This window comes from Rana temporaria, chromosome 11, assembly GCF_905171775.1.
Source record: "Rana temporaria chromosome 11, aRanTem1.1, whole genome shotgun sequence".
NCBI classification, from domain to species: domain Eukaryota; kingdom Metazoa; phylum Chordata; class Amphibia; order Anura; family Ranidae; genus Rana; species Rana temporaria.
This window is the reverse complement of record NC_053499.1, coordinates 51,910,726-51,933,797: the sequence shown is the minus strand read 5'-3', so window position 1 is coordinate 51,933,797 and position 23,072 is coordinate 51,910,726. Positions and strand designations below refer to the sequence as shown.

At 39.9% G+C, this 23,072-nt stretch overlaps 1 protein-coding gene across 1 annotated transcript in view; it reads right to left on the bottom strand.

Moving 5' to 3' along the window:
- Window positions 1-23,072, bottom strand: part of MUC6 (mucin 6, oligomeric mucus/gel-forming) — a 56,254-nt gene that overhangs the window by 2,045 nt on the left and 31,137 nt on the right. The window contains exons 9-18 of the mRNA XM_040327737.1: window positions 22,561-22,655; window positions 19,988-20,117; window positions 17,400-17,649; window positions 15,813-15,865; window positions 15,618-15,724; window positions 11,941-12,092; window positions 11,469-11,610; window positions 6,156-6,266; window positions 4,150-4,335; window positions 1,894-2,133 (exon numbers count right to left, since the gene is read on the bottom strand). Of these exons, the coding sequence (XP_040183671.1) occupies window positions 1,894-2,133; window positions 4,150-4,335; window positions 6,156-6,266; window positions 11,469-11,610; window positions 11,941-12,092; window positions 15,618-15,724; window positions 15,813-15,865; window positions 17,400-17,649; window positions 19,988-20,117; window positions 22,561-22,655 (1,466 nt within the window). The remainder of the gene's footprint in view (window positions 1-1,893; window positions 2,134-4,149; window positions 4,336-6,155; window positions 6,267-11,468; window positions 11,611-11,940; window positions 12,093-15,617; window positions 15,725-15,812; window positions 15,866-17,399; window positions 17,650-19,987; window positions 20,118-22,560; window positions 22,656-23,072) is intronic.

Below are 23,072 nucleotides of genomic sequence, written 5' to 3'. Positions count from 1 at the left end.
CAAGAAGCATCATAAAAATGTTCTGTTTGGTTAAGTGACAGGATTAATGATGCACTGTATAACCAGTCACTAAATTCGGAAATAAGGACAGACAGATGACTTACGACAAAAATCGGGTCTTCTCCAGTCAACACAAACTCCAGCTGAAAGGCAAGCTGCAGCATAGGCAGCAACAGCTTCACACAGGCATTCACAGTCCCCTCCTGTGTCGCATGCGCATGCATCATTTAAACAAGCATCATAGTATTTTTCATAATTCACCTGCAAACCAAAAACAGAAATTCAGGAGGTTCACTGGGAGAGCAGTTTCTCAAACTCCAAACTACCAAAAAGACAGAAACAGAAGCAGGAGGATTTTGTTCTCTCAGCCTACTATAATTTTATACTTTAATAACTAAAATGTGACTTGTGTAGCCTGACACTTTATTGCTAGCCATACACTTTACAGTCTGATAGTACAACCTCAGTGCAATTTCAACTTACCAAACTATGCAGTGTGAGGGCCTACCCAAAGAAGCTTTTCAATTTGTAAAGAGCAATTTGAGGTACTAATTAGACATGTGCAATTTATTTTGTTCCGAATTCTTTTGAGGACGAAATTTGACAAATTCAGCAATTCAGAAATATTAGAATTAACGAAAAAACCCGTTTAACAAATTTTTGGGAAAATTCAGAAATGAAAAAAATTGAAAATAATAACGACAATCAGAAAATTCAAAAGAACAAAAATCTGAAAATAAGAATGAAAATCTGAAAATAAGAATGAAAATTTGAAAATCTGAAAACCTGAAAATTTGAAAATCCGAATAGGTGAAAATCCAAAATAATAACTAACTAACTAACTAACTAATAATAACTATTACTAACTATTAGATTCTAGGTATTGAAATTTCCTTTCAAATTTGGCTGCTAGTGAACGTAACAAATGCAAATCAATCAATTACTAATTATCCACAAAAATTAATGTCGCATCTAAACAAATGGAACATAGCAAATTAATAATAATAATAATAATAAATAATAATAATAAAAACTTTTTATTATTGTTATAATTTATTATTAATAACTCATTATGTTCAATTTGGTTAGATGTGGCATTTGTTATTTTGGAGAATTCTTAACTTCGGATAAATACGTATTCGTTATGTTCACTAACAGACAAATTTCAAAGGAAATTCCAATACCTATAATTTAATAGTTAGTTATTATTAGTTAATTATTATTTTGGATTTCCAAATTTCTGAATTTCCAAAATTTCGCATTTCCAAATTTTTTACTTTTCTAATTTTCTAATTTTAGAATTTCAGAATTTTTTGAATTTTAGGATTTCCAAAATGTTTAATTTATTAGATTTAACAAATTTCAATCATAACAAATGACCCAAAGAATGAAAAAAACTAATGAAACTAAAACAAACACATTTTTCTTAAATTTGTCTAAACTTTAAAATATGATTGGTGGCTCGCAAAAAAAGTATTATTGCCATTTATTTTTAACATGAGCATTTCTGTGTCAGCAAGGAGTGTGTTCCAGAATCACTAACGGATGTGTTTCAGGATCGCCAGATCACAAAGGGGAGCAAGTGCACTACAGCAATGTTTGAAAGAAGAAATACGTAACACAAATGTTTGCTGAATAAATCCTAAGGTTTAATTTTAAAATTTGATTAGTGCTTAGCTGTAAAATTGCTACAAACTTTAGGAGCACTTCTGTATAAAAATAATTTCCTTTTGACACTTCTGACAAAAAAGACTGAGAAAGATTTCCTCTGTAAAGAGACCATAGAGGAAATTTTCTACAAAGAAAGAAAACGGCTTTCACTTAACATGAAAAGGTGGAAAGGTACCAAATATGCTTAAATGTGAGAAGAAAACATACAGTAGTATTTCTTACCAACTTATGGCACTGGGTAAAAGGATCTTTTTGAAGAATCTGGCAGCTCATTTCAGCCCAGGTCTTACGCTTTGGGTTTGCTCCACAGGCATCCACAGCAAATTCTACATCCATACACGTTGGCCTGTCTTTCCACGAGTTAATGAACTCAAGTTGAGTGGCGGCCACATACTTGCTCCTAGTTTCAAAGTCATCCTTCGTATTTCCGTTGTAGTTGCCACAAAGCCCACACACTGATTCCTGGAGGATGAATATTGTGATCATATAAGATAACATAAATAGTAAAAGCCGTAGTTAGGGACTTGGCACAAAAAAGAAAATTGTAAAGGTCCATTATGGAATAAAAAATAACAAATTATGTAAAATAGACCCCACTATAAGGTTTGTTTTACAAGTCCATTTAAACAATTATTTTAGCATAATGTATTGCAATAAAATGTATGTATATAGGTTTTCCCTTTCCTTTATATTTCTTTTAGGAATTCATCTGCTGAGAATGTATATGTTTTCATGTGTTTTCTAATTCTTTGTAGAGGGTCCAAGATCCACACAAGCTAGAACACTTCTTTTATGTAAAGAACCTCCTGGTTTCCAGATCTTTCCTTCAGCCCAGTGTCTTACTCTTGGCTAATGAGACCAGCACAGTGATGGACCAAAAGAAGAGTGGGAGCACACCTCCCAACTTTTTGAGATGGGAATGAGGGACACCTATCAGCAAAAGTATGCAGGCATATGACACACCCCTTGCCACGCCCCCTTAAAGAAAAATTGTACAAAAAAAAAACAAGATTGGTTAAACCCACACGTGCTTCTTTTACCACTACTATTCCTTTATGTTGGCTTTTGGAATTTACAAATGCAGCCATTTAGAAATGAGATGATAGGTTTAGCACTGAAAAACACTTTTTGATAGATAAAAAGTGCATTTTATATACATTTATATTGATCAGACCAAATGAGGGACAAATGAGGAGGAATGAGGGACAGAGGGACATTGTTCCAAATCAGGGACAGTCCCTCGAAATCAGGGACAGTTGGGAGCTATGTAGGAGGCACTGGTAGAGCTGGTAACCATAGGCTATGAAGGTGACCTGGTTATTGGAGAATCCTCAGTACTAAACAGAGGATAAAACCCAACATGCAGACACCTAGAGGTGCCAATCTCCAATGCGAATGATGGTTCTGTTGCAGCTACCGGTACACTTTAAAATTCACTGGAATAGGAACTGATATGAATCTTGATCATGAATGGACATATATTTTGCAAAGTAGGGTTTATTATGATCGGCCTGTATACAAAGTACACCCAAATTGCTTGCAGGCATCTGGGAGAGTTATATGAAAGTGTAGTTTGTTAGAAGCTAGAAAACCACAGTCATCATTTTCAACAAAACCGTATTCTGTGTTGACAAGCTAGCCAAAACAGCCAGAACATATTCAATCTCATTTGAAAGTAGTGTTATAGATCTACCTCCCTTCCACTCCCTCGTTATAGTATAGTAATAGTCAAAGAAAACAGCAGAGCATTTTCTACGGCCCCATACACACTATTAGATTTTTTACAGATTTTTGTCTTCAGATTTACCAAAACCATGTAGTGCAAGGGCCTGCCTGATTGCATACAAATTAAAACTTTTAAGGTTCGACCTCATATTATATGGTTTTGGTAAATCTGCAGACAAAAATCTGCAGACAATCTAATAGTGTGTATGGGGTCCATCTCGCTGTACAACATGCTACACTTATCTGCCGCTACAATACAGACCATTGTGTGTACAACACTATGATAGGTTTGTGTGAAATACACATAGTTTATGACTAGGACATGAAATTACATTCCAGAGGCAAATCAGATGATGTAAACCAGGGGTTTCCAAACTATGGCCCTCCAGTTGTTTAGGAACTACAATTCCCAATATGCCTAGTCGTATCTGTGAATGTCAGAGTCTTACAATGCCTCATGGGACTTGTAGTTCCGCAACAGCTGGAGGGCCGTAGTTTGGAGATCCCTGATGTAAACAAACATGGTTAGTCCATTTGTGTCCATTATATTGGTATAATTATTCAACTATATGTTCAATTGAATAAACCGCAAAATATCTCCTTTAAAAAAAAAGTATTCAAAATAGATAGAATATACTTTAAAGGAAATAATTGGGTACAAAATGGGACTAAAAACACAGTGTCCTGTAAACTAAGGGGGATTTCAGAATAAGGAATGTACATATACATCTAATGTACAATAATCGCACATACCTTGCCAAGTTTCAGAATCTTTATGAATAAATTCATGTTCTTGTTCCAGTGGAGTGAGATGTAGAATTTATTGGGGATGGTGATATCAAACATGGTGAAAAGGGTGTTGTTGTGCACTTTTATATCCACATTTGGCGTGTCTTGTGAGATGGAGTATTTTTCATCAAACAGCTTCAGTTCTGTGTTCTATATAAAAGAAAGTTTGTTGAGCATTTCATGAAGCTGAACAGCTTTTTTCTGTTTTTGGTAGCTTACTTTTAAAAGTCTGATTAGGGCTCTGGTTTCAGTTGTTGGTGCCCCAGGCACTGTAAGCAGTAGCACCTTGATACTAACCTTTCAACGAAAAGTAAAATGATGATGCTTGCCCAAGACCAGACACCACAGAGTGCCTGATATTACCTTTATAAGCCAGAAAACACTCCCATGTGTTCTTGTCTGAAGCTAAGTTTATTTTGTTACTAGAGACCTGAAGTCATGGTTTGACAATATAAAGTGACCTGGGGAATATTCTTGAGACAGAAGGATTGCCATTGGTGATAACCTGTATGATAAGCCTCAGGAAGAATTCCTCTTAGACCTTTGAGCCGTATAATAGCTGCAGACTAAATTATGTAGCCACTCAAGCCTCATACACATGACCGGTTTTCCTGCCGGGAAAACTGCCAGGAGAGCTTTTGGCTGAGAAATCTGGCCGTGTGTATGCTTCCTTGCAGTTTTCCCGACAGGAAAACTGCCGGGAATCCCAGCAGGAAAATAGAGAACCTGCTCTCTATTTTCCTGCCGGGATTCCCGGCGGTTTTAAACCAGGTAGTTTTCCTATGGGGAAACACGGCAAGGGAGCATACACACACCCGGGATTCCCAGCCAAAGCTCCCCCCGCAGTTTTCCCGATGGGAAACCCGGCCGCGTGTACACGGGGAAACTTACTGAGCAGGTTCTCGGTTTTCCCGTCGGGATTCCTGGCGGACTTTATACCGCCGGGAATCCCGATCCTGTGTACAGGGCTTCAGAGTATGCAGGCTTTTATTAAGTATTTTTTTTACAGCAATTTTTACCTTGTGGCAGCATTCCTTTAAAGAAGAATTCCAGGTATGGTTTATTTTTGCAGAGTTACGTTGGTTCAATAACTACATAGTTACATGTAACTATGTATATGCCATACCTGGCTGATGTCCCTGGAAGCTGAAAATACTGAAGTAGATACATCAATACTCCGGTGATCTCCACCCTGGGGTCTGTGTTGAGCAGCTGGCCTGATGCATTGTGAATAGAGGAAGTTGGCATTGGTGCCATTTAGAGAATACTTTGTATTTTCTGAATAAATATAAATCATTCTCTGATTGGACAAGGTGGAGAGGCAAGGAAAGTAATGTCACATCTAAGATGGAAACTGTACTTGAAGCTAAGATGGAGGTTGTGTAATTGGGGCCTCAGGACTTAAAGGTACTCTTCTGTCGTGGGTCACCAGTAGTCCGGGTAGTGGACTTTGAGATGCTAAAAATGGGTTTCTATTGGACCAGGTGCTGCAGGTTAAAGCTGCTGAGCCAAGTGCTGCTGCCAGGAAAACCAGGCTACATTGGATGGTTTCTGAATCCATGCTGCCACTGCACTACTAGTAAGATGTGTGTGTGCTGAAAATCCCCTAAGGCCACATAGGCTATTTCTATCTTTTTGCTGCAAAGTGCTGTCCCAGGGAATGTGGAACACTGTGGAAAGCTGACTTGAAAAGGAAGCCCCGGGGAAGGGGAATGACTCTTTTGCTAGCCCTTGTGGGACCACTGGAGTTTTTTTTGGACCAACGGCGGCCCAAAAGATAAAGAAGTGTCTCTTCACGCTTTACGGGGCTCTGTGTGAATGGGCCATAAAAGAAATTAATAGATTCTAAATAAAAAAATTAGTAGGTCTTAAAGCATAATTCTGTGCGCTTTTTTTCAGCATGTAACATTACCATGTAACATTACCAACATGGAGATATAAAATATAATCTGTAAATTTACAGTTCTTACCCCAATTGTGATAGTGATGGCTCGTGAACAGGTGGCTCCAGTGGTACTGCAGATCACATTCTCTGTTACTATCTTAAACGAAGCTTCAGATGTGTTCATTCCACATCCATCCTAAACAAAATAGAAATGTAATATATTAATGTATGATATATCAATGTGAGGACTACAAATTAATAAATAATTAAGAGAGTGGTCTTAAATTTCTACCTACTGCTGCCTAAGGACACACACATACTTTGCATTTGAATCCTCTACTTCCATTTTCCTTAGCTAGTAGTGGTTAGTCACATTCAACTGGATTTGTTCTGTAATTGTTAAAAACATTTTGCAGCTTATCTGAGCATCCTCAGTTCCTTCCCCTTGGTTCTTCTCCTACACTCAGTCCCCGGATACAAGACTTGCTCTACTCATTGTTCCATAAATTAAAATACTATCATTGTGCCTGCCTATCCCAGCTACAGCAACTGAATCTCAGGACTTCAACACCGGAACTATTAGTGTCAAGCTTTATGTATATAAAATTATCCTGACTGCAACAAGAAAACAAAATAAGTGACCATAAGTGACGTTTAACTTGCTAAGGAAACTAGTGTGCTTAGATTTTAAAGCCCAACTTCTGTAAAATAAAAATCACCCTTGCAGTCGTCCCCCACCCCCACTGTTCTTTATGTCTAAGGCAGTGATGGCGGATCTTGGCACCCCAGATGTTTTGCAACTATATTTCCCATAATGCCAATGCACACCGCAGTGTAGTTGAGCATCATGGGAAATGTAATTCCAAAACATCTAGGGTGCCAAGGTTCGCCATCACTCGTCTAGGGGATTGTAGAATAGAAGAGCACTCTGTCCCTCTGCCTGAAGTTCCAGTCTTTGGGAGGAGCCTCAGTGTTATCATGTATTACACTGGAGTGGTTACAGAGGCCAGGTAAGTGTTTAGGGACTGGGGGGGGGGGGGGTAGGAAACAGAATGGAGTGTTTTTAACCTTATTGCAAAGAAAGTTATAAAATAAAAAACTTTTAGACCTTAAAGGAGCACTAAAGGTTCGTTTTTTATTAGATCAATTGATTGCTGTAAGCTAGAGCATTTAAATATCACTTACCTCGTTTTTCCTTTTGATCTCCAAAATACAGTAATCCAGGTTTGAAAATGCCATTTCCTGTTGCTCCTCTTCTTGCTTTCCACCAGCATCTGAGCTGTTTTGCATGGTGGAAAGCAGAATGTGCTCACCCCCTCCCTATGACTACAGCCCTGCGTGAAGATGCTCTCTTATCCCTCACAGGCATGGAGGCTAAGCCTAATGGGAACTGTAGTTGCCATTAGGCCGTGATGTAGCAAGAATGAATGCGCACCGCAAACCAGGAAGTCAGTGAGAATAATGATTCAGGAGTGACGGAGGTGAATGAAACAGCTCGATTTCAACAGGTATCAAACTAGTTATAATGCAAAACATTACTTTTTACTTTATAAGCTACTGTCAGACTTTAATTTAAAAGGAAAATATTTTTGTATTTACAACCCCTTTAACTCTATATGTTATGCTGAGGAGGCTGGGGTGGGGCTTACAGAGGAGCTGCAGGGATCCATTTTCAGTGTTAGAGGGACCCTGATGGGGTGATGAGTAAAGTAGTTATTTACACCTTAATCCTCTGCCCCTAGACTAAACGAGAATGTAACCATGTGGGGCCCTACTGAAAAGGTAATTTTTTTTAATTTCCTGGAGTTGGGCTTTAGGCTGATTTCACACTGTTGCCTTGCGGTTTTCATACGTTTTACCCAGGGTTTTAGCCATGGTTCTATAGACTTTCTATTACGTCATGTATTTTTGGCACGTTTTCTGAAAGCGCACCAAAGATGCAGCATGCAGGAATTTTGGTGCACTTTTATAAAATATGACCAAAACAGGTGATCTAATAGAAAGTCTATGGGACAAAATGAGTGAATACCACAAATAAACCTACACTATGGCCAAACTGCAACGCAGCAGTGTGAAACTAGTCTAAACCATTGCAATGCTCACACCTGATAGATCAACAGACATGTTTATAGCCTAAACATGATCCAGAAGGAACCCAATAAACCCAGATGTTATACAATAAAAAAAAATTGTACATTGCTTAGACATTTATTTACAGTAATGTGCAAAAAAAACATTAAAATACAACCATATGAACAATATTGTTAGCACAATAATGCAAGGTACTTGCTGTGACTTCCTTTTTAAAACATATTTCAGGTAATGAGGTCATAATTCTTATGTGTTTTGTAGAATTGCACCAACTTCATAAGGGGAATCCATAATGTAGTTAACCACTTAACGACAGCCCACTGTATATATACGTCCTATTTTTAAAGCTGAATATCTCGGTAACGGCAGCAGCTGCTGCCAGAACCGGGATATCCACCTTTACAGTGGGCTGCCGTGTAAACGATAACGGCGGTCTCCGCGGCGGATTCACCGCGAGATCGCCGTTATCGGTGGCGGGAGAGGGCCCCCCCCTTCCCGCCGCTTTTCCGCGCCCTCCGCCGCTTACCGGAGCCGTCGGTAGCGGCGGAGGAGATCGGATGTTGCCGCCTGGAGAGTGAGGACTGTAGTGAGGGCAAGATGGCCCCCACCCGTCCTCATAGCTCTGCTGGGCGGAAGTGACGTCAAAACGTCAGTCCCGCCCAGCCTCTTAAAGAGACAATTTTTTTGTTGTCATTTTTTTAAATGACAAATTTTCCTTTTTTTTTTTTTCTTGCATTGAAGCCTAAATATGAGATCTGAGGTCTTTTTGACCCCAGATCTCATATTTAAGAGGACCTGTCATGCTTTTTTCTATTACAAGGGATGTTTACATTCCTTGTAATAGGAATAAAAGTGATAATTTTTTTTTTTTTTATTTCAGTGTAAAAAATAATAAAATTAATAAAAATAAAAAAGAAAACAAAAAACATTTTTTTTTAAAGCGCCCCGTCCCGACGAGCTCGCGCGCAGAAGTGAACGCATACGCGAGTAGCGCCGCCATATGAAAACGGTATTCAAACCACACAAGTGAGGTATCGCCGCGATCGTTAGAGCGAGAGCAATAATTATAGCCCTAGAGCTACTCTGTAGCTCAAAAAATGCAACCTATAGAATTTTTTAAACGTCGCCTATCAAGATTTTTAAGGGTAATAGTTTGACGCCATGCCACGAGCAGGCGCAATTTTAAAGCGTGACATGTTGGGTATCATTTTACTCGGCGTAACATTATCTTTCACAATATATAAAACAATTGGGCCAAATTTATTGTTGTCTTATTTTTTAATTCAAAAAAGTACATTTTTTCCAAAAAAAGTGCGCTTGTAAGATCGCTGCGAAAATACGGTGTGACAAAAAGTATTGCGATGACCGCCATTTTATTCTCTAGGGTGTTGGAAAACAAAATATATATATAATTTTTGGGGGTTTTAAGTAATTTTCGAGCAAAAAAAACAGTTTTAGTCTTGTAAATCCCGAATCTGAAAAACAGGCTCGGGGCTTAAGTGGTTAACTAGTAAAATTACAAACTTATTTCAAACCCAGTTATTCCAAGGAGAGAAGGGCAAATCAAATGTTGTAGGTTCTAATGCAGATAGTGAAAACAAAGAATATAATTGGTTGAATTTGGAGTAAGACTGAGTTTAAATAGGTTTTGTATAAAGAAGGGCATCTAGCACCCATACTTTGGCTTGTGTTACTGTTGTTGAACCAGGGAAAGCCACTTTGTCACAAACAGAGGTCTGTATCCATTGAAAGAAGGACTGTCTAGATGCTACATAGGATTCATTTGGAGTCACTAAATGACACAGAGATCTCTGGGACACTCTTGAAGTCACAGGGATGAACAGGTATGCATTGAAGTCAGTAGATGACCTAGGATGCTTTGGGGGCCACCCGGAATGCCAAAGCACATTGCAATCACTGAACAACACAAGAGACACTGGAGTCATGGGGCACACAGCGAACACTGGGGTCACTGGCTGACACAGAATGCTCAGGGGTACACTGGAGTCATGGGGTGTACTGGAGTCACTGAATGACACAGGATGCTCAGAGATGCACTGAAGTCAAATGCTAAACAGTGCACACCGGAGTCACTAGGCATTAGAAATTGGAATGTTGGCATAGAGTACAGAGGAAACACGAAGAAGAAGACAGCATGGTAGAAATAGAGTGACACTTTGCTTGAACAATTAGGAGAGCTGTGCTGGAGGCTCTGAGAACTTCTTGGTCAGCGTGGGAACACAGACTTAATGAAGGAGCACACATGCTTCAAACATGTACCACACCTACCACTCCAGCCTCCAGTAAGCGATGTCACATCTGCTTACCCTGTGTGCCTACGCCAACCAGGAAGGTGACAGTAGTGCTTTCTATGCTTGATGAGCGTTCTTTTTAAAGTTTCTTGTGAGTTGACAATTTATATATGTGAATAAACAATGTGTGTTTAGTAATACTTTCGGATGGCTCTGCTTCCTTCTCCCCATGCATTTTGTGTCACAGATTAGACCTTTACTTTCTTGGTGTCTTCTGAGTGGTGCTGATCAGGAGAACTATTTCCCCACTGATTTCAGTGCCAACATTCCAGATGAAACCCGGAAGTGCCAGTGGTCGTATGACATAGAGGAGACCCAGCACTAGATCCCAAGAGAGATGAGTTTGACTCACTGAGGTCCAAATATTACTTGCTTGCTGCCTTTTTGTAGTCATCTGTGTGAATATGGCCTAAGGCTTAATTTTTTATTTTTATTTTTTGGTTTGCTTTAAAGTGGAGTTCCTCCCAAAAGTGGCATGTAATTTTCTTGGGGGGAGTGGGGGCTTAGATAGGAGTGGGACTTCCTGTCCCACTTCCTCCTTCCGCCCAGGGACCGCCTAGGCGACTCCTCCTCTCACCTTAGGTGGCCCCTCCCTTTAGGTGATCTCCTGGGACACGTGACAGGTCCCAGGAGATCGCCTGTACACTCATAGAGCGCAGCGCGTCTCGCGCATGCACAGTGAGTGCCCAGCCGTGAAGCCGAAAGCTGTCATGCCAGGTGCCCACAATGTGAATGGAGGTTCCAGCGGAGAGGAGCGGAGCTATGGGCAGCCGCAGCGCTGGACCATGGAGCAGGTAAGTGTCTGTTTATTAAAAGTCAGCAGCTACACTTTTTGTAGCTGCTGACTTTTAATAAACACAAAAACACTGGAACACCGCTTTTAAGAAATAATATTATAATATTTTGGATGCCAAAACAAAAGCCTGACTTTTTTTCCAACGATAGTAATTCAACTTTTTTCAACAAAAATTCTACACTTAAGTTTAACTGCTCACCGTCACTAGAGTATATTCGCAGTCCCCATCAAACAAATACTGTTGTCCATCAAATGTTTTTATGTGGCTTTCTCCATACATCATACATGTTGAGGCACAGCGTGGGTTCTCGTTGCACTGCCAATGGCCTCCACTGCAGGTGCTGTGGGAGAGATACAAACAGAATTTACAACAGATACAAATATATGACTCATTGTCAAACTTTCAATATAACAGACATACAGAACAGCATCAGTGCAGAATTGAAACCCTACATCATGATTGCCAAAATATCGGGTTCTGCATTATATAGTCCAAAAAATTTGGTTATGTTCTTTTTCAGCAACAGCCCGCATATAGCTGTCATTTAATGCTGCTTTTGACTTTTGATACACAAACCATACATAAAAGGTATCATAGCATTAACAAAGACCAAGCAGGAGCAGGATTTGATTTACATGTATTTGAAAGAAGGTAAATTAGTTTCTCTTACCAGCTCTGGCACTCCCCATGCATGGACTCTCCACTCTTGTATATGATACCTCCATATTCACAGGAACATTCACTTTCAAGCACACAACTACCATCGTGGTCCTCATAAGTACCAGCGGGGCAAACACAACCAGCCTCACACTTGGTTGGTACCTGTAAATGCATGCAAAAATATCAAAGCGGTTTCACTACATTAATTAACCATCTAAACTTGGATCTACTTAATTGGACAATGTCAATGTAAATGGACAAGGATATTTTTTATATGACCAACACTCAAAATTAAAGCTGATGTGTAGGCCTACTTTGTATTCCTTGCCCCCACCCCTTCAACATGCTGGACATGGAAATGAAGTGGGGGTCTATCTGACTTAGGGCCCTTTTCACACAGGCAGAACGATTAGACCCTTCAGTCTCCTCTATGGAGCAGTGGGTGTCAAAGGACATTTGTCTGTTGACACCCGCCAACATCTTATCCTGTCAGCTAAAAACAGATGGGTTGGGATCTGTTTCCATCCATCTGGCCTTTTAGATCAGATAGTAGTCAGATGTAAAATCAGGAGGTCCATTTACATCTGACCGCCCATAGAGAAGAACAGGCTGTAACACGGACCAGCAATCCTTCTGCTCAGTGGGGATCAGCAGGTGAACTCCAACAGAGTTGTGACCACTCCAAGGCTCCTTAGAAGCTGCCACTTCTAATATACACTATGAGAAGGTCACAGTGTGCAGTCAAATCAGTAGAGGAGCTTGTACAACTATGCAAAACTAAGGTTAAGGCAGGAGTTAAGCCTTAAAGTACATACAGTTTGTCATGACCGAGCTATGTACACTTTCATTTAATTACATTTTTTGTCTACCTGTCAGGCTGATGCTTTGGCTTCAATGCTTTGTGAGTCACTAACCCAGACCAAGTATAAAGATGGAAAAATTCAACTTTTTCCCTGAAATTCATGTGCTGCATGCTTGTTCAGGGTCTGTGACTTAGAAGTATTGCAGGTAGACATAGTTAGGCAACTGTCATTTTCAAAAGTAGGCCTGCAATAGCAGACTCATGCCCTGTACACACAATCTGAGTTTCGGTCGGAATAAACTCTGACAGGTTTTTTCCGACTAAATTCCGTTCAAGCTGTCTTGCATACACACGGACACACCAATTTCCGACTATCAAAAACGCGGTGAAGTACAACACTACGATGAGCCTAGAAAAATTAAGTTCAATGCTTCCGAGCATGCATCGAATTGTTTCCGAGCATGCATGTTTTTTCTCCGTCGGAGTTCCATACAGATGAACAGAATTTCCGTCGGAAAAAAAGAGAACATGTTCTCTTTCTAAATTCCATCTGACTTTTTCCATCGGAAATTCCGATCATGTGTACAAAGCATAACAATAACATCTGGCTTAAATATTTGCTTCACTCACACTAGTGATTTTTATCAAATGTCACAAGTGACAGTATTTTACCTGAGCTGCAGAGAATTTTGTAAATGCTCCTTTCACTTTGCACCATTTTTTCTAGATTTCCCTATAAAAACAAGTGCCCAGGAAAACCCAGTTGGCGTACAGAGAGACATCCGTACTCAGAGGTGAGCTAATGTGCTGTGAAACTGTCATTAATGGTTCCTGAACAAGGTAAGGGGCTTCTAGATTACTTGATTCCTAGCAAATGATGACTTATCCTCAGACCCTTTCAGTTGCCGGCTGGGAGATTCCCCATCCAACAGCTGAAAAGTAAACAAGCGGCATTGGGGTGTTGACTGACATTCACCAATTATGGCTATGGCTCATGTTAATTAGTGCTTGCTAAATATAAACACAGCTTTTTCATTCATATGAAAATTATTTAATACAGAAAAAGGGTAGGGTTTGGGGTATGATACATGCATAAGGGGGGGGGGGGGGGGGAGACAATGTAGGTGCTTGTAGAGGCAGATACTAGCGCTACGTGAATAGTGAAACATGAATACTTGTGTAGCACCCTTGTCCTAAACGGGGCTGCTAGTAAATTTAGTGGTGCTAGGTGCTAACTAAGCCTGGCTAATTTATAGTCTCTGATTAAATGGGTTTCTCCTAATCTTGAGTTTAACTGTGTTTTTTCTCTTTTGTCATTAGGTGACACTGTTACCTTTGGCATTATTATGATAGATTACAGTGAATTCAGGTTATGGGTGAGTATGCTTTTCTCAGCCAATCAGCAGGAGTTTCTTTGAGGCTCCTGTGATAGTCTATTTATTTAAAGAGAGTCAGGGGATCAGGGTTCTTTCCACCCGGCCTGGGTGGGTGCGTGTGGAGCAGCAGCAGCAGAGGTATAAGCCTGAAGCCTGGGGCCTAACCATGCGTAAAGGGGCTTGGCCTAAGTGGAGCCTGATCGCTACCTGGAGGCAAGGGAGAAGAAGTTGCCAGAGGGTCAACAACTCTTGTTGCGGGAGGCAGGTGCAAAGGGATGGAGTTCTGAAGGAGTACCATAGGAAACTCTTCATCATCTGGGGACTGTAAAGTAGCTGGGAAAGCTTCAGGAGAGAACTCCTCCACAAAGTGCAGTGGGTATCTGTTAGTAAAGCTTGAAGGAGTACAGCAGGTAGTTGTGAGTAAAGCTTGAAAGAGTACACCGGGTAGCTGTGAGTAAAGCTGAAGGGGTACGACGGGTAGCTGTAAGTAGAGCTTAAAGAGAAGTACAGAAAACCTTGGTTTGAGAGTAACTTGGCTTGAGAGTGTTTTGCAAGACAAGCAAAATGTTTCAATAAATTTTGCCTTGATATACAAGCGATGTCTTGATATAAGAGTAGCGTCATGTCACCATTGAGTATAAAAAAGAAGAGAGGACCCTTTAAGTGTAGCAATATGGTTACATTTAATGAAGGTACAACATTTAGCAACTTATTGCTACACTTAGAGATGCCTCTCTTCTCTTTTATACCCTGTAAAAAAAAATCTTTGATATACAAGTGCTTTGGATCACAAGCATGTTTCTGGAACGAATTATGCTTGCAAACCAAGGTTTTACTGTACAGCAGGTAGCTGTGAGATAAGCTTGATGGGTCCAACGCGTAGCTGTGAGTCCGAGGAACCCAGTGGGTAGCTGTGGGTAAAGTTGAAAAATACAGCGGGTAGCTGTGAGTGAAGCTCGAAAAGTCCAGCAGGTAGCTGTGAGCTAAGCTTAAGGATCTATTGTGGGATACTGTGAATGGGGTTGTTGCTATGGGAGACAGCGGTTGCTGGGAAATACAGATTGCTGTATTCAGCTTAAAGGCCCTTTTTTGTATTGCTGTCTGCCTAGTTCTATTTTTGTCCAAGTGAGATTGCTTCTCACCAATCACAGATCAGTCCTCATAGTCTTTTTAGTTAATGCCTTAACCTGCTTTTAATTTATCCACTGCTATACTGTATGTGCTCCAACTTGGAGACTCCAAAATATAGAGTTAGGACCGCAGTACACAGAGTAGCCTTGGCGAGGCACTGCGGCTTTCACATCATTTTGCAAATGTGTGCAACTAGACCCTTTTTTTTAATGTGAATTGTTAGACAGGTGATTTTTTTTTGCTTTGCAGGCTAGCTAGTAAATGTGATGGGAATTTTTTTTGTATGTTTGTGATAGTCATTTTATTAACTTTATGGGTATAGACCCAATATTTCCTTGCAATTAAACTTATACTCATAATAACTTGGAGGAAGCTTACACAACGAATGCCAGTGGCCAGAAGCTGACACGTAGGGGCACAAGCTGCTCCGTATTTATCAGTCAAGGATCCACACGTTTTCATGACTTTTGGGGCCTCACAGGTTTCTTAAGAAGATAGAAATAATTAGATGAGACACATACAATTCATTACAACAGCAGACAGTGTTATCATCAAATGGCATAAAATCTATACCAGCAAAATCAAGTGCTTGTCCAATGCAGTTAAGTTTCCCTCTGATGCAGTAACTGAAAAAAAAAACATATACCATTGTCAGTAAAAAAAAAAAATGCTGATTTTGCAATAGCATAAAAAAAATTGATGTACAAAATAGATGCTACAGATTTCTAGATGAACCCTACTTTACTTTTTGGTTATTGGGTGGATCTCACTGCCTAGTCTCTGTTGTGGGTAACCCTGTTGGGGAGATCTCCATCGACCCCTGGTCTTCTCATAATAACAAAAGCCCTGCTGTGAGTTGAACTGTTTTCTTTCTCACACAGTCCAGGTGCAAATAGTGGAACTTGTATTGAAGTAAAGGCAAAACAGTTCACAACAAACCCAGTAGGAGGAGGCCCAAACAAGAACATTCACAGATGCCAACAGTGTTTATTGGAGTCGGTACCACCCGAACTGACAGCATCTGTCTGGAGAGGCTTGATGCTGCCTGGCCATTCTGAGCCCAAATAGGAAGATATCCAAGGAGATTTTGAAGCCTTAAGCTTTCCTTACTCATTTGGAACCTTTCCTTACTACTACTTAATACTGTCCCTGGCAGAGGGGTGACATGTCCCTACACTACCCACATGCAAATGCATGCCAAACCCAGGGGCCAGGTTTTTAAATGGACACTGCCACACCTAAGATGGCCACCAGAGTCACATGGGTGGCCATCATCCAATTGGATTACTGCCCCAGTGACTCAGGAAACCATAGAGGAACCATGTTCTTCTTGACTACCTCACCCTTAGTACTGCTGCTGTGATTGAGGGACACCTGTAGTGAAGACAACAGACTGCACCTGCCTACTGTTAAATATACCTGACGGTAATAAAGATCCAATGTGTGATAAAACTTGCAACACTCTGCCCAAGGGTAAAAAAGTATTCTGGAGGATTTCACCCTAAAGTGTCAGGCACTAAACATTGCCAATGCTAATGTTACAGATGACATGGAGATGATCTATGGTGCCTAAGTTAGCTTTTGGATTCCAGCACTGCAGATCCATTGAACAATGGTAAAGTGGATGAGACCCCTGTAAAAAACAAGGAGTGGTCAACAGAGGAGCCCATTAAATAAAAAGATGCTTCCAAGTGGATTATTCAGGAAGATTGGCATTTATTGATCATAAGCACAAGTTAGAGCATACCATCAACACGTTTCTGGGCTGAAGGAATGCATGTAATGGATGGGCCATGACAGTGTACTCTACACTCTTCCCTAACAAAATGGGCAATAAAGAGCCACGAACAGCAATGATGTGTGTTTTAACTTGTTCTTCTGATCAATAAATACTGATTTTCCTGAATAATCCACTTGGAAGCACTTTTTTAATTTATTGGGCATTTGTAGGCTAATAGATGCACACCCCCCTGACCCCAATATGGTGGGCTCCACTGCTACAACAATTTTTTTTTAAAGTAGCCATGTCTATTTTATTTCATTATTAGACACCAATCTCATCTATTTTAAGGGATTTGTACTTTATTCATGCTATGTACCCTGTCAAAGCTACCCACCCTCGTTATATATTTGCAGTGATGATATTTTGATATCACTTACCAAGTAAGTCCATTGAGGACTGTTTGCTGGTTAGGCTTGATGACAGTATTCTCATTCACATAACAGGGACATTGTGATTTGGGGACACATCTGTGCTTATCATCTAAATAAAACCCCAAAGGACAGTTGCAACCTCCAATTGGGATGTCATTTGGGTAACACTCCAGCTGAACATTAGAGAGAGACAGGCAGGTCCGTCCACAGGCAGTAGTGTCATCACTGTATGTCTGGTTACCGCTGCAAGCAATATCTACAGAGAAGGATGTAAAAAATGTAAGTGAATGTATAGTGTTTTTCTTATATTTTGTTATTTTGCTCAGGATGAGAATTTTTTTTTTTATTGTGGGGAGTATAACATACTGGATAAGGCACATACAGTAAATATATACCGTATGTCTTTCTTTTATCCAGTAGAAAATGAACTCTAGGCTTGTTTTCATATGCATACTAGGCTAATCTTAACTGATTTGCTGAAAAATAAACTGTTTACGGAGCTCAATCTCTCAAGCTCAAATTAAAAAATACACACACAGCTAGATAATCTAAATAGTGAATTCACTCCTACTTCCTCTCTCTTTTGGTTTGTAAATATATATATATATAGAGGCAAAGGAGTTGATTTACCAAAGGCTGTTAACTTTGCATGGAAATTTGCCCAGAGCTTAGTGAAGAAGGGAATCCTCTGCTGTTTTTCTCTTCATTTCATGTGATTGGGTATTCTTTGCAAAGTGAAATTTCACTACATTCTCTAAGCTGTGGGGCAAATTTACTTGCAAAGTACAACTTCTCTTGCAAAAGGAACAGTCTATTTGCCAAAGAGTCTAAAATGAGTGCTGTGCTCAATTTTCGGAAAAAAAGAATTCTTTGCTAATCCATGGTGTCATGGGTACTCACCATAATAAATAGTAGTTTTTATAAAAACTACTATTTTGTTTATAAAATGAAGTGTGTGAGTGCACGTATATACACTATACAGTATAATATATATATATATATATATATATATATATATTTTTTTTTTTTTTTATTTAGCATCAAACTCAAACTGCATGCTGAATGCACACACTAATACTGTTTAGGCAGAATAACATGCACATTTCAACAACTAGTATTACTGCCACACTAGATGGCACAGTTGCATCGTGTATAACGAGTCTCATCAGTTTATTAAAGAATATATCACTAAGTATGTTATATTATTTTTTAGACACTGTGCCAGATTTAAAGCATAAAAAATAAACAACTGCACCAGCAACGGAAATGCCGCACATGCAATAAAAATGCTTCCTTTATTATAAAGCCAGCTATTATATAGCCAGCAGGAACAAGTTCACTTCTGAAATATTTCACAATGGGCACAGTGCTTTGTAAAATAAATGTTGTTTCTCATTCAAAGTGCATTGTGCTCTCAGATCAGTGTTCTGAAAATCTGTGGCTAAGTCCAAGATCTATCCTTAGAATACAAAAAAGCTGGAATAAGATTTAAAATGCTGTAATGTGATTTTTCACTAGATAACAAAAAATATCAGGGTATGCATATTCATCTTTGAAATATGTAAGCTTGATTTTACTAAATTATCTTGATAAATTTGAACTAAAACTCCAAGCACATATAGTAAAAAAGGTACATTTTTGTGCTCACTGTAAAACACATTTCTACAGTAGTTTATGGTGGAACACATGAAGTCAGTCCTTGATTGTTGGGTATAGCTGTTGCCTCTAAGAGGCCGGACACTAACAAATCCAGGGCTCAGTGCGCTCTATTGCTACACCCCGCATGTGCTGCACAAGCCAGGCAGTAGCAATCAGTAAGCAAATTGTAGTAATAAAAGCTAACCTTCATCTTTAGAATAAATGTAACTGTGGTAACAAGCCAAAAACGCAAAGAGATAAAAAACACTTTTGATCCCAGTTTTTAATGGTGGACAAAGGAAGTTATTTCTTGTTTGATGGGATCCCCAAAACAGTCCCAAACAAGAAGGGGGTAACAGAAAACTAATATTAAAATAATCTTAAAAGACCATTGTGTGATGGGATCGCAGTGCTGCCTTACATCCAAAACTAGCATCTGTGGATTTAGCCATATTCACACAGAAAAAAAATGTTTTCCTTCATTGAGGGACATACAGTTATGCAGAGAAAATTGGGGTTATACTTATAGAAACAAAACAAAACCAAAAAACTTGGCCAGCTCGTATAACCCTTCCCATTACTGGCATGCCTACGTCTTTTGCTATTTTCCTAGGTAGGTGGACATTTCTTTTCTACTTGGCTCCCAGATTCTGACTCTTTAATCCAAGAATCACCCAACTCTTTGCTTCTGCATGAGAGTTCGTGGACTGATGGTAGCCTCATTCAAAGCTGTTTGTCCAGTTTGACTCCAGAACACTACAGCTCAAAATTCTGTCATTTTCAAACAAAAAAGTTCAGTATCTGGACAAAGTGATTCACCTGCCACCAAGGATGAAGTGGCTCAGAGGTTTGGTTCTGGAGTCAGATAAATCCTTTCTTCGTTTTCAACCACAGTGGCAAATATTATAATATTTAATGGTATGAAATTTACACCTTGTATGGCAATTATTACTCACTGCAGTTGGTGGCACTTCGCCAGTTCTTCACCTGGACTCCCTTTGCTGCACAGGTCCGGGCATAGGAGCCCAATGCAGAACAGATGAAGTTCATTGTCTGCTGATAGTTACATGCTTCATAGACACATCTCTGAAATATATAACACAAATATTAATCTGTGATTTACTTACACAGTGCCATGACTGCATGCTGTGGAGAGCATATGGCTTACGATAAGACTTAGCTAGTAAAAGAGAGAAAGTGGAGATCAGTATGAAACTGGTGTTTATTCTCAATTTTTCCACCATATTGTAACAACAGAGGTTTTTGTTTTATTAAGATAAGGGGTCAGAGGGTCATTCTGTGGAAGCAGTCAAAGGAGTAACAACTTTCTTTATGTGCTGGAGACAACCAAGTCTCCCTTGTGATCACCAAATGGACTTTCTCATCCATAGAAGAATGAAGGCCTAGGACCGAGTTTCCCCAGGGGTTCCCTATCCTCTGGCTCGCTGAAAGAAGTTCTCCTAGCTCCATAAAGTGGATGAAGTTAGCCGAAAGGAGGACTTGATCCTCACTAGTCAACACCGACAAGAGGCGTACTCTGGGACGTGGAAACAGTGGAACATGTTTAAATACTCTGATGAAGGTCAGAATCTTCGAGGGATCGCTTCGACCCCTGACGACTAGTTCCACCCTGCTCCTCTACGGGTGAGACTGTGGATCCCTGGATACTTGGATGATGTACTAGAGTAGAATTGCTCCCAACAGAAACCTACAGAATTCCATGTTCGTGAACAACTGTCTTACATTGTTGTGCAGATAATTAAGGGTGCCTAGTAATTTTAAATAGGCTGCCAATGCATCAAAATGCATATTTAAATGGACATGAAGCATGTTTTACACAAAACACTACAACGCACAGATCGTTTACGTCTGTCATTATGGTGGGCTAAAACACATTTTGAATGCCACCCTAATACACTGCTATGTGTTTCATGTGTTTCGACGTGCCGCTGTAGCACAAAGTAAAACATGGGTTTTACTTACTGAATAGATCTAAATGAGACTTAAATGTTCCTTAGCACAAAATTAGGTATGTATTTTTATCTCTAGTAGAGCTAATGAAGAATCTGTGCTGTGGAAGTGAAGCGAATGTTGGTTGGAGGATAGATAATGGGCTAGAAGCAAGGCGTGCAGAAGCCATATAAATGTGGCTACGAGGAGAGAGGACAGAATGTCTCTTAGTTCTGGTTTCCTGTGTGAATAGTCAGATTGTGGTATACTCCAGGAGTATATAGCTCTCCTAGGATAAGCAGTGAGACCAGGTGGTAAAAGGTGGATTGCATAAAGTTGAGTCTCTGGCACCCTCACTCATAGAGCCCACTGAATGCTGCAGAATGTGACCTGGGGGGACTTAGTAACTATGCAGTTCAGAAACTTATGCTGGTGTGAGACATTATCTATACTCAGAAGATGTAATGAATGTATGTTTGCCTATTGCACTTCATGTATAAACCTCTCTGTTCAACACTGAAGTGCCTCACTCTCCAGGAACGGGGCCTTACACATACCCAAGAAGAGTTTCAGAGGCTTGACCTACCCAACTAGAACTGATTAGAAAACATGGTTCAATACTGTTCCTCTGGATAATGGAGTTATTACATGTCCTGCACAAACTGGATACAGACCTTTTGACTTTTTGCTTAATGAGTTTTCCATTAAAATCAAAATGAGTCATGATCAGGGCTCAAGTCCTGTGGGAACGCGTGGGAATGGAATCACTGCACTTTTTTCACAGCAGGAACTCAGTTCCCTTTGCAGGACTAGAGCAGCCGAGAGCAGCCGAGCCGCCCGAGCCAATCCTTCACTAAGCGGCGATGCCCAGCTCGAGATACTGTCAGGGGCAGGCGAACCTTAGTAATCCTTTATGTTACTGGCCGCTTCCTGTATATGGATTCATCGGGTAGTGTGCGGGTATTCCGTCACTTCCTCAATGCCGCAATGTCTCCTGGGGGTTTTTGTTCCCAGGAGACATTGTGGAGGTCTGCCGCGAGTTATCGAACGATTTATAAAGAACTTGCTTCTTTCTAAATCCCGCGATAACTCAAGGCAGACCTCCGCAATGTCTTATGGGAACAATGACAAAAGCTCCCAGGAGACATTGCGGCATAGAGGAAGTGACGGAATACCCGCACACTACCCGATGAATCCATATACAGGAAGCGGCCAGTAACATAAAGGATTACTAGGGTACAGTGGATCGAAAAAAAAAAACATGCGATTTAGTAATCATGCATATGAGCGTATCATTTTTTTTTTTTTGGTGGTGGAGTGGATCTTGGGTGGGAGTTCCCACACTTTTTTCCCCAGGACTTGAGCCCTGGTCATGATGCAAGTAAACATAGCATGACACACATCAATGCGTGCTATGATACATTTTGATATTTAATTCAAAGTGAATGATGATTGTAATGCATGTTAACGATCGTTGACACATGCTGATATGTGTTTTGATGTGTTTCCATTAATTACAATGGAAAATACAGATGGAGAAAAACTCATAGGTCTAAATCCAAATCTTTTACTTTCATACCTTGTAGTAGGGTTCAGGATTCACAAGTGAATGGCATGCATCAAACGGAGTTCCCTTGTTCACCAGAGCTGCACAGTGTGCCTGTGCAAACAATTCTAACAACCAAAATAAAATAAATAAAGTTAGCCTGGAATGTAATACAGTATGTGTTATCACAGCCAGAAGCACATGTTAAATTTCTCTAATAACATGAAATATTGCATCCTTTTTAAACAGGAATGCCTAATTTTCTATTCTATAGCTACATCTGTATTTGAATTGAAATTTTCTAAGACAAAACAAATTATTTTCAGTGAAATTTTTGACCTCATTTGAGATGTTCTGAGAAACCTGAATTATTCAAAACAGGCCAGTTGTCCGTATTATAGGGTACACATGTATCCAGGGTAAACAGTACTGCTTGTGACTGCATGTAGTATGTATATCTTGTCTACTTTATTAATATTCTTTATCTAAAGTTTTTACCTTCTTAGCACTATCAGTATGTCATTATTAGGACAATCGCACTGAAT